The sequence below is a fragment of the Nelumbo lutea genome, chromosome 4 (genome assembly GCF_056320005.1).
Source record: "Nelumbo lutea isolate HS-2025 chromosome 4, American lotus-T2T, whole genome shotgun sequence".
Taxonomy (NCBI): domain Eukaryota; kingdom Viridiplantae; phylum Streptophyta; class Magnoliopsida; order Proteales; family Nelumbonaceae; genus Nelumbo; species Nelumbo lutea.
Window position 1 is genome coordinate 25,402,319 of NC_142687.1, and position 12,425 is coordinate 25,414,743.

General features: G+C 36.6%; 1 protein-coding gene across 1 annotated transcript; it reads left to right on the forward strand.

Annotated features, from left to right (window-relative positions):
- Window positions 1–924: 924 nt before the first annotated feature.
- MSH2 (MUTS homolog 2) lies at window positions 925–11,506 on the forward strand. Its single transcript, XM_088982024.1, has 13 exons — window positions 925–1,237; window positions 1,324–1,373; window positions 1,470–1,502; window positions 1,653–2,726; window positions 3,080–3,634; window positions 3,707–3,817; window positions 3,919–4,008; window positions 4,105–4,176; window positions 4,779–4,889; window positions 5,156–5,282; window positions 8,913–9,115; window positions 10,397–10,549; window positions 11,070–11,506. Exons 1-13 carry the CDS (start codon window positions 1,189–1,191, stop codon window positions 11,268–11,270), a joined length of 2,829 nt encoding a protein of 942 aa, XP_088838150.1. The 5' UTR covers window positions 925–1,188; the 3' UTR covers window positions 11,271–11,506.
- The last annotated feature ends 919 nt before the right edge of the window (window positions 11,507–12,425 follow it).

A 12,425-nucleotide genomic window follows, 5' to 3' on the forward strand; every position in this document is an offset into this window, starting at 1 on the left:
TCTCTAAACCAAATTGAAGCAAGCTTTTTGGAGCTCAAATGGCTCACGAATAGTTTGCTTCAGATCCACTTAAATTTACAATTACTAGCATCTCTTGGGTTTAATGTTCGTTTTCAAAATGCCCCTAAATTTCCCCCAAATGCATAAAACCTTAGGATTTCATAATTATATTTGTAAAATATCTCAAAATTCATGTAGCTATTTCTAAAATCTCCCTGAAATTTGATGTATTTTTAAGTAGTTAATTTGAGGGGCAAACCTGTCCCACTGTCATTCATCGAGTTGTGATAAAAAAAAAAAAAAAAAAATCATCGAAACATATTTGATAAGGGTTGGAGAAAATCTCAGACCAAACCAGCAAATTACAGTTTAAGAAATTCTTAGACCAAACCAGATCTGATTTCTAATATGGTTTTTGGTCATTTTATTTGCCCTAACCCAATTAGAGGCCCAAATAACAAATATACCTACATAAACAACGAATATAGTTCAAATATCAAATTGAAATATTAACAAGCGACCAAGTTACATTCATACTTTCTCAAACATTAAACAACAATAATGTAACAAATTTGTTAATAATTACGTTTAATACATAGTTTATAACAATTCTTTAAAAATTAACCAGTCGGCAGTTCAATTATCTAGTTCAAATGGATGATTTATTATAATTTTAAAAAATAAAAATAATAAATAATAAAAAAAATGCCAAAATTGTTCGTCAGGGTCCAATGAATCAACAGCTTGATTGCCTGGGTCAGCAGGTCACTGACTAAGTCAATAGGTTTTTTTTGGCAAAAGATCAGATCAGGGGTGAAACGGAACCAATTGCCTGCATGTTTTTCGAATCAAATGGTCCGACCGTCTGAATCAACGACGGTTCGAAAAACTTTATAAAATTTTGAAAATCAGAACAAACCGCTAATTTCGGTTTTGGTTCGGTGCGATTTGGCAGTTTAGTTTGGTTTAGACCATGAACACCCTACTGCTCGGTGCTACGCGCGCTCTGCATCCGAGGCCATGCGACCCTTAACCGCGCAATTTCTCTTTCCCGCCATTACCAAAAGGTCCAAAACCTAATTTCTCTGTACTTCTTATGCATAAAAGAGAGGCAACCATAAATGGTCGTTTCATTGTCTTCATCGTGAAAATTTCGTGACAATTTCTATTTTGCACTGTTTGCACAAAATGGAAGAAAATCTGCAGGGACCCAACAAGTTGCCGGAACTCAAACTTGGTATGACCCCCCCCACCCCTATGTGTATCTTATTGGGTTGTTTTTAATCAATAAAAAATGCAACGATTCGTTTCATTGAACTGTAGATGCCAAGCAAGCTCAAGGGTTTATCTCATTTTTCAAAACCCTACCCCAGGTAAGCTTTGCCTTCTACTTCTTCTGTTTGGCTCTCATCGATTCCCCAAAGAAATGGAGAATAAAAAAGTGACTTTTCCCATACTCTAACTTTCAGGACCCAAGGGCCATTCGCTTCTTCGATCGTCGGGTAAGTTTGCAGTTCAGATTGGTTCTATCTGCTTATTTTTCCATATTTTAATATTTCTCGTTTTCATACATTCAAAATGAAATGGAAGTACCTTAGTTTCATCTGTGCATATGGGTTGGTTCTGTTTTCAATTTATGATGACTTGATTAGGACTATTACACTGTTCACGGAGAGAACGCGACTTTCATTGCAAAGACATACTATCACACTACTACTGCTTTACGACAGTTGGGTAGTGGCTCTGACGGTATTTCCAGTGTCAGTGTTAGTAAAAACATGTTTGAAACCATTGCTCGGGATCTCCTGCTGGAGAGAACAGACCATACTTTGGAGCTCTATGAGGGTAGTGGGTCGAATTGGAGGTTGACAAAAAGTGGAACACCCGGGAACCTTGGTAGTTTTGAAGATGTTCTGTTTGCCAACAATGAGATGCTAGAAACTCCAGTGATTGTTGCACTTTGCCTGAATTTCCGCGAAAGTGAGTGCACTGTGGGTCTGGGATATGTTGACCTGACCAAGAGGGTACTAGGCTTGGCTGAATTCATTGATGATAGCCAATTCATCAATGTGGAGTCCGCTTTGGTTTCTCTCGGTTGCAAGGAGTGCCTGTTGCCAATGGAAAGCGGAAAATCCATGGAGAACAAAACTTTGCATGATGCATTGTCTAAATGTGGTGTTCTTTTGACGGAGAGAAAGAAAACTGAATTTAAATCAAGAGATTTGGTGCAGGATCTTAGTCGCCTTGTCAAGGGGTCTATTGAGCCCGTTCGTGATTTAGTTGCTAGTTTTGAATATGCAACTGGGGCTTTGGGGGCACTGGTATCTTATGCAGATTTACTTGCAGATGAGAGCAACTATGGAAATTATACTATTCAGCGTTACAACCTTGATAGTTTCATGAGGTTGGATTATGCTGCTATGAGGGCATTGAATGTTCTGGAAAGCAAAACAGATGCGAATAAAAATTTTAGCTTGTTTGGTCTTATGAATAGAACCCGTACCGCTGGCATGGGGAAACGGTTACTGAATAGGTGGCTGAAACAACCTTTGCTAGATGTAGATGAAATCAATTGTAGGCTAGATTTGGTCGAGGCATTTGTGGAGGACACTGCGCTTCGTCAAGATCTTGGGCAGCATTTGAAAAGAATTTCCGATATTGAGCGATTGATGCATACTCTTGAGAAGAGGAGGGCTAGTTTGCAACATGTTGTAAAGCTTTATCAGGTTAGTGTCATTCCACCTCCTTCTGGCATTGTTCATGAGAGTCACCTTATGCACCAAATTACTTGACAATGTATTTTTTCCCATTATGCTGCCTTGGCAGATAGGAAGTAGAATAAACTTCTTCATTTCTCTCTCTCTCTCTCTCTCTCTCTCTCTCTTCTAGTGGTAGTTGTGTGGTTTAAATGCTCAGGTCTAGTGAGAAGATCGTCACTAGTTATATTTTAGTTTATTATATTCTAATCATCTAATGCTAGTCAATGTACCTCTCCTTAATTTCTTTTTTTTTTTATTTGTCATAGTTTACTGTGATTCCCCTTTGCCTTACCTTATTATCTGCAATTTTTTGAATACAGTCAGGTATTAGGCTTCCTTATATCAAAAGTGCCTTGGAACGCTATGATGGGCAATTTTCAACATTGATCAAGGAAAGGTATTTGGATCCACTAGATTACTGGACTGATGATGAACGCTTGAATAAGTTCATTGGTCTTGTTGAAGCTTCTGTGGACCTTGAGCAACTTGAAAATGGGGAATATATGATATCGTCTAGTTATGACCCAAAGCTATCTGCATTGAAGGATGAGCGTGAAACAGTGGAAAAGCAGATACACAATTTGCATAAACTAATTGCTAATGATCTTGATCTTCCACTAGATAAGGCATTGAAATTGGAGAAAACCACACAATTTGGACATGTCTTTAGAATCACAAAAAAGGAGGAGCCAAAAATTAGGAAAAAGCTCAGTACCCATTTTATTGTCCTTGAAACTCGCAAGGATGGGGTCAAGTTCACCAATACAAAGCTTAAGAAACTAGGGGATCAGTGTCAAAAGCTGTTTGAGGAGTACACAAGTTGTCAGAAGGAGCTGGTTTCTCGAGTAGTTCAAACAGCAGCAACTTTCTCTGAGGTATTTAAACCTAACTATCTAATCGTTATATCTAGCATTTACTTTGGAGTTTATGAAAGTTTCTGTATGCAGGTTTTTGAAACTTTAGCTGGCATTCTTTCTGAATTGGATGTCCTTCTTAGTTTTGCTGAGTTGGCCACTAGCTGTCCAACTCCTTATACAAGACCAGATATCACTCCCTCGGTAATGACTCACTAATAGTTGCTGCCCTTTGGTTTTTCTTGTTAGTGTAATTACACTTCCTCCTGGATCAAAGTATGCTTTATATTATATATGGATTGCAGGATCGGGGAGATATTATATTAGAAGGAAGTAGGCACCCTTGTGTGGAGGCTCAAGATGGAGTGAATTTTATACCTAATGACTGTGCACTTGTGAGTATACAACTATACATGAAATCCAGTGTAAAATGCATGTCTTGGCCCTTCCTCTAGAAATAATCCAGTTCTTTCGGTCTTCTTGGAAAACAGGTTAGAGGAAAGAGTTGGTTCCAAATTATCACAGGACCTAATATGGGGGGGAAATCTACATACATTCGACAGGTTTGAATAATTACCTTTTAGAGGCATTGCCATTATGCTTTTTTGTTAGTGCAATTTCCATAGGAAGTTATCATATTTAATTTTTCACCCCTTTTGGATGGGCTGTGAAGCCCTAGTAAGTTTAACTATTACCATGTGCAACATACATTTATTGGCTGCAAGCATGTGCCCTCCTTTAACCGACTCGATTTGTGAAATTGCTGGCCTTCTTTTCAAATGTACATATCTAATTATTTTGCTACTTTGTTTTGAATAGATAGAATTTAATTATTTAGCCTGTTTTAATGGATCTGTGGCTGTTTTAATGCCCTTCCAGTTTGCAAAAAGCTCCATGGGGTACCCGTTGACAGAATTGCTTCTTTCTTTTATTCTTTTATTTCTCCAATTTCCTTGTTTTGTCATAATAAATTTGGTCAACTTATTGAAGTTAATTATCTTGATCCCAGGTTCAAGAGTACATATTGTGTTTAAACCTCAACAATTTCCTTGAAATTTCTAAGTTTTTTTTTAACATGTTATTTGTATTATTCTGCCATCTAGATAATTTGCATATAATTTCTCTCTATTTTGTTACATCTATGTCTATTTGTTGCTATTAGCAGGTTGGTGTGAACATCCTGATGGCACAAGTTGGTTGTTTTGTTCCTTGTGATAAAGCAAGGATTAGTGTTCGTGATTGTATTTTTGCTCGTGTTGGTGCTGGTGATTGCCAAGTAAGCATATTGGTCAACTCCGTTATAATTTATACAGGCTAACTTTAGACAGGTGAACTTAATGAACTAGTGCAGTGCAAACAATTGGCCCATGACTGATTAAGGACCTAAAAGATTTCCTCTTTGAAAAAGATTTTTCTTTTTGTACAATTCTTGTGTTATTACCCAGTGCCTAGGGTTTAATTTCTTGCTAAAGATTATGTTTTAAGGTTCTCATTATGGGTTTACCACGTTCCTTATGTGGGTATTTATATTTTGTTTTGAAGCTCCGTGGAGTTTCTACTTTCATGCAAGAAATGCTTGAAACTGCATCAATATTGAAAGGAGCAACTGAGAAGTCCCTGATAATCATTGATGAGTTGGGCCGCGGGACATCAACTTATGATGGATTTGGTTGGTTGCCTATTTTTGTGGAATTTATTTTCTTTATTGCACTTACCACATTGGGAAGTTGTGTGTTCTATTTCTGTCGTGTAGAGTTTTGCATTTTAAGGATATTCCCATGGAAAATTCATGACTAAATATTATGTGTTTGCTAGCATCATAGAACTTATTATTTATTTCCAAGACTTTTTCAAATGAAACCACTGCCTTGTTGTTCTCCTTTCTCATTGTTTTCCATTTTTTCTTCATATTAATATTCAAATTTCCAGTTCCAAACTCCAGCTACTCAAATGATCATGAAATTTAAGGTCCTGCATGAAATCAATAGGCTCTGTTTTGTAGTGCACTTACTCATGCATGGATGGTGTGATTAACAAACTTGCATATTGAATAAGAGGATACTTGTGCTTTTTGTATGTGTATATATTTGTAGGTAAGCTTAATAATTGTGAGGAGCAGATAGTAAAGTTAAGTAGATGATATTTTTTAAGCACGATCTTTTTTCACTGATGCTATTTTTAGGAATAGATTAGATAATATGAAAGATGAAATATGTAAATATGCAAAGAAAGAGAAGATGTAACAACACAAGGGAAGAGAAAGCAAAACTGGAAACAACATTACAAAGTCTAACTTGCTATCTTATAATTACAATTTGCCATGCAATATTACAACCTGTTAATTCCCAAGGTTTTCAAATATGTTTTGCTAGCATTTTGGAAAAGCTAGAGCTAGGGCTGTTCACAAATAAATCCAAACCGACCAACCCGGCCCAACCCAACCCGAGTTGGCCGGTTTTTCTTCACTACCGGTCGGTTTCGGTTTTCACATACGAAAACCGAAACCGAACCGAACCAAACTGAGTTACATGAAAAATATATATTCTGAAAAAATATCTGTTAAATATAGATGTTTTAGTTTTAAATAATAAATATATATATCTCTCTCTGAAAAAATATATATTCTGAAATATATCAGATATATATTTCCAAAATATATATTTCCAGAAATTAGAAAATATATATTTCAATATATTTGTATATATGTTTTGGTTTTAAATATTTATTTCCAGAAAATATATTCTGAAATATTATATATAATATTAGCACTTTGACTTCATGTGCATTGTGCAAGCTTGGAGTTGGTTGAAACCCCGACTCAAACCGACCTGATAGAGGGTCGGTTTCGGTTTGGTCTATAGGTAACCCGACCAGGTTGGGTCGGTTGAAAAAACACTACTAAACTGACCCAACCCGACCCATGAACAGCCCTAGCTAGAGCTTTTGGCTGGAAGGCAAAGAACATTAACATAAATAACTGAGAAATGCTCCAGTAGAGACGATGAGTTGGAACTTGTCTCTTACTCTTTTACATGTTGGAATTGTCGATTACCTTCTGTAGATCCTACTCGAAACTTGGTTAATGAAATCTATCTCTACTAATTTTATTGTTATATCACACCAAAATGTTCTTCAGTGCCTTTTCCATACAATTCCTATGCAATGGTTTAAAACACGGAAGTGTGGTGCAAGGCATAAGCCTCCTTAATAGGAGGGGGAGGAGGAGGAAGAAAAGGAAGGAGTTTCATTTTTCTTTTTCTTTCCCCTTCCCCTTCCTTCCCTTCCCTTTTCTTTTCTTTTCTTTCTTTTCTCATTTTTCCTTCTCTTTCTTTCTTTTTCCTTCTCTTCCCTTCCCTTCCCTTTCCTTTCGTTTTACTTTTTTTTTTCATTTTTTTTGTCTTTGTGTATGAGGTGTGCATGAGGCACATGAGGCGTATGCCTCTAGCACATCTCATGAAAAGGTGTGTCTCTTGCACCTGAGGCGTACACCTCAGAGGTATCAATGCCTCTGGCATGCGCCTCAGGGTGTTTTGGGGGCACTGCACCTGGATCTCTAGGCATACGCCTCCCATGCGGCCATGCCTTTTAAAACACTATTCCTATGCAATGTGGTCTTGTAGCAGAGTTTCTGGAAGGACTGATAAAAACAGAGTTCTTGGAAGGCATAAATGCATTTTATACTTTATAGAAAACAATGCTCTTTACAATGTGAAAATCAGCATATTTTTCATGCGTTTCACTCACAGGTGCAGTATATACTTTACTAAAGTAATCATCACCATTGTAGGGACTTTTTAAGTTCTTCAAACCCTATTGTTATTGTAGATAGGGGTGTTGATGTGTCACTGTGTCAATTTTAACTTAAATGGTAAACCCGTCTTGATCCAATCCTATTGAATTGGGTTTGGAGCCTTAGTTGGGTGTAGGGTTGGGTTTGGGTTAAGTATGGATGAGAACATTTTGTGTATCATGTCATGTGAGTTTTTTTTTTTTTCAAGTTTTATGTAACCATGTTTATCACAAAGTCATGAACACACAACAGGTGACAGATCACAGTGAAATGTTCATGAAACTTCCATAACATGTGACATAGCGACATTGAAAAATCTGTAGATATATCCTTCACTAATTAAGTACTGTTTATGGGGCTTGGGAGGTGTCAGTCTTGATCCTAAAGTGTCAGGGCGGGTTCAGTAGTTCTATTTATTAGGTTGAATTGGATTCAGTTTCAGGTGGAGACAAACATGTACTGAACCAGATCTGTTGACATCCTTAGATATTTGTTGTGATATGCATTTTCCAGCTCAGGCATTGGAATTTGGAAACTCGTTTCAACTCTTGCTTTAGTTCTTTAACTTGAGATATCAAAACATTGTTGAATTTAATACAGGAAAGCAGAAGCATACTTTAAATTGCATAAAGCATCCATCATTAAGTATTCTATCCAGTACAGCCTTACGGGTTATCAAATGTCATTTCATTCTCTCTAAGAAGCTTTAAGAACTTGTTTCCACCCAAGAAGTTTGGTTTCCTGATTGCAGGTCCAACCATGAAAGATTTATTGATGCCAACTAGAACAAGGGGATATTGTCACTAAGAGTTCCTCTTCTTGTTTACACAAGTATCCAGAATGGGTGCAAATAATTCATGACAAATAATTCTTGAATTGCCTTAAAAAATTCTTCTCTCCATGAGTGATATTACATAGCATACTTGGTTTTTCTTTATACTGATGTGGGGCCAGCCTTGGAGAAATTGATGTAACTAAGGATGTAATTCTCCAAGTTACCCGAAAAATAGAAACAAACAAAAACCCAAGTGTTCCAGAAAGTATTTCAATATGGAAAACTGAGCTTTAAAATGAAAACCCTTTTTTAAGGCAAAGAAAAATCCAAATATCAAAACTAATTCCCATCTATCAAATGCAGCTTAAACAATTGATCATGGGAGCCTTGTTACTAGCTTTATGTCTACCCATTGTGCCCCTAACTACTATGGAATTTAAGAGTCTTTTAGGTTCACTCTGATTTACTATTGCAAAAGATGAGAAATAGCTACTATAGGGCTTTCCAGCCCATTGATTGTGTAAAGATAAACCATTAGGTTAAAAATTGCAGCATATGAAGCTGATGGTTTTGGCAATGTCCTTAGGGGCTTCAGTTTGCATCTGGTTCCTTTCAAATGTTATACTCAGTTAATGGTCTTTTGACTGCATGCTTTGTTCTTATTTTTGTTAATATTGTTTGCTTCCATTTATTTACTTATTTGTTAATATCTCTCAATTTACTTTTTTATTCAGGTTTAGCTTGGGCTATTTGTGAGCATCTTGTAGAAGTAATCAGAGCACCAACGTTATTTGCAACACATTTTCATGAATTGACCGCTTTGGCCCATGAAAATGCTGATCACAAGTCTCCTGAGAAGACCTTACTTGGTGTGACGAATTATCACGTCAGTGCAATTATTGATCCATCAAGTCGCAAACTAACTATGCTTTATAAGGTAGTTTTTTAGTTTTGATTTCTTTGTGCCAAACCTTTCAGGTTCAATTATATATTTTTCCACTATTCTCCTGTCCAGTAATCCGTTTTTTGTTTATTCTTCCCATTCTGTACTAACCACTTAATCTTGCTTTTGCTACCCTTCTGTATGGCATAAGTGATGCCCTTTTCTTTACTGAAATAATAAACCTAACATTCATATTCAATTCATGCTAAGAAACATGCTAATATCCACATTCAGTGGGAAGTCTTTTGTGAATTTCTCTTCTAACTATAAGCACAAAGCCTGATTTGTGGCTTTCTATTCTCATAAATTCCTTGAGCAATGATGCTGATTGGCTGATCCCAAAATTTCTTTAATTTTTCAATGAGAGAAACCTTATAGTAGCAATTATGTTTGTTATTAATTTTTGTTTCTCATTTCAAATATTCCTTTTATTTTCTAAAAAAATAAAACCTTATGATTATTTTTCTAAAAAAACTGATCTGTAGGTGATGTTAGTTACGAGGAAGAGAAGAAAGAAGTAAAAATGGAGCTTTCTTACTATAAGGAATATTATCATTTAGTATCATTCTCATCTCTACATTCTCTGGAGAACTGTAGCTATGTAAACAATTATGTCATTGTGCACCTGCAGTTTGCCTATTGTGACAATAAAATGGCATGTGTTCCTTGTATGGCAAACTTCACCTTTTTTTCAGTCTTTAACATGGGCAAGGAAAAAATGGTCTTCATGTGAATCAACAGATTGTAAAAATGGAGTAGGTGCCCAGAGTGCAATCAGTTGGTGGTCATCAAATCTAAAGGTTGGAACTCTTTCCAATGCAATATTGTTCCAAACAGTATACAGCTATTGAAGGGGGACCCAATATGCAATTGTTCTGGTGACTAAGGTTTTTGTAGTGAACAATGCATCAATGAAGATCACATGGAAGACATTGAAACTACCAAAAAATTCGAGTGAATTACCTGCAAACAACTTTTGAAATTTATGTCTTTTGACCTATAACAACACATTTTCTAAAATATTCATCTAGTGCTCATTTTCAATATATATTATGCTAAACTTGGTTTGTCATGGACCTTTTTTGGGTATAATGCCTGATATGCTACATGAATAACAAAAAAGACAGCCTTTCTATTTCATGTAATTTTTTACCAGTTAAGTCAGTCTATTATTTTTTCTCTCGCATTCCCTTTGAGCTAGTGGATCTGCTAATCCCTGTATTATTAACCTTACTGCCAGTTATGCTCGCTCTATAATGTAATTACTATTTTCAGGTTGAGCCAGGTGCATGTGATCAAAGCTTTGGCATTCATGTTGCAGAATTTGCAAACTTTCCTGAAAGTGTTGTTACCCTTGCTAGAGAAAAGGCTGCAGAGTTGGAAGATTTTTCACCTGTTCCCATCATTTCAGATGATGCAAAGGAAGAGGTATGCTATATGATGATTGTGATTTGTGAGTACATCACAACAAGAAATTTTGACATTTTCTTTCCTGAGAAAAGGTAACAGGTATGTAGATATTAAAAATCGAAAGCAGTAGTCGGGGTGGGGAGGTACATGAGTGGATGTACACTGATGTTCCAAGGTCTTGATGTTTCTCCTTCAGACAGGAAATTATAGATTTTGAATCTCTTTCTGCATCAATTCTCTGAGAACCTGGTGTTAGCTCTCAGCCCTTGAATTGGCACTTATAGTTCGGCTAATAGAGTTTCCAACTACAATTAGGCCTGAGAAAACCAGTAAAATATCTCCTTCATGTTCCCTAAAGACACCACCTATACCTGACTCCCAATGTTTCTAATACCGCAGACATCAAGGTTAATGTTTGAACTAATTTGGGTTAGAAGCAGGATTTCTTGGTTTTTTTTATTGTTTGTGGCTTTTTGTATTACCTTGATCTGTTTCATTTGTTTATTAGCTGATCCAGTATTATTGTGCTTTCTTACAGGTGGGATCTAAGCGGAAACGAGTCTCTGGTCCTGATGAAATATCCAAAGGTGCTGCTCGGGCACACCAATTCTTGAAGGAGTTTGCCACTCTTCCATTAGAGGAGATGGACTTTAAGCAGGCCCTGCAACAAGTAAGCAAGTTAAGGAATGATTTGGAGAAGGATGCAGCAGACTGTTGCTGGCTCCAGCAATTCTTCTAGTCCTCTTGTATGTACCATGATCTATCCCTCTTGCTTGTATATCATGTATATCAATTAGCCAAACATCTTTAGTTGCCACAGCAGAAACATCAAATATGTGTTCAGTCAGGGAAACTAGGATTTTTGTTTTGTTTGTTTTTTGGCAGTAAAGGCAAGGTAAGATTTATAACCTTGAATTTCATTCCTTTGTACAAATATTGCACAAGTGAAATATTTTTGGGCGCCATTATGTTAAATATTCTGCGTGTAGAAAGATAGGGTTCCCAACTTCAGATTCATGTGCTCGAATTGATCCGCTGTGGCTTTGGGTCCTTAACTCCATATATCCTAATCAAAGAGTTCAAATTCCCTACACCCTGGTCGAATTGGCATTTTGAGACTGATTATATGAGCGAATTGGTTTGAATCTGATCCTTTGGAGTTATACCAACCCCTCTGGCCTCGCTTTCTTCACTTCTGTCCTCTTGAGCATTTCATTTAGATCTCCAAAAGATGGATTGACAAGATTGTTAATGTCATCTAGTTGGAATACTGTCTGGTCACTCTTCCCCAATATTGTTAGCTGCCAGACTCGTTTACATAATAATGCAGTAATGCATTAGTCATAATTCCTAAGTGAAGCTCCTGCAAATGTTTACGAAGTTTGATTCTGGGCTTTTTACGGTTTAACAATCATTTCGAGAAGTAGACTGACAATCATTTTGGCATGGATACCAGAAGCTTCTTCTCCATGAATTATCAGATTCCCTTGGCTTCATGCATAATACCTACCCAAAAAAGAAGTCTCCATTAGGAAGCCCTGAAAATTTTGATCAATCCACATGGGTAACTTTCCTTGGAAGACTCCTTTAAGTGTACAAAACTGACCCATCAGTTAATTGTAGTTGTAGGAAAAAGAAAGCCACACCTGGGAAGGATATCCTGATATTAAATTTGTAGATAGCCAGCATTTTCAAACCAAGATTGCTATACTGAGAAGCAGGTGGGGAAGATGATGTCTCAAGAACTGTTCTTACTGGTTTTACATCACACCACCTATTCCCCCATATCTTTGTTGAGAGGTATGTCTCGAAAGGACCATATTGTTAGGTGTAAAATATTGTCTTGGAATTGATTCCATAATTAAGAAAAGAGATCTCTTAAAAGTTAAATCCA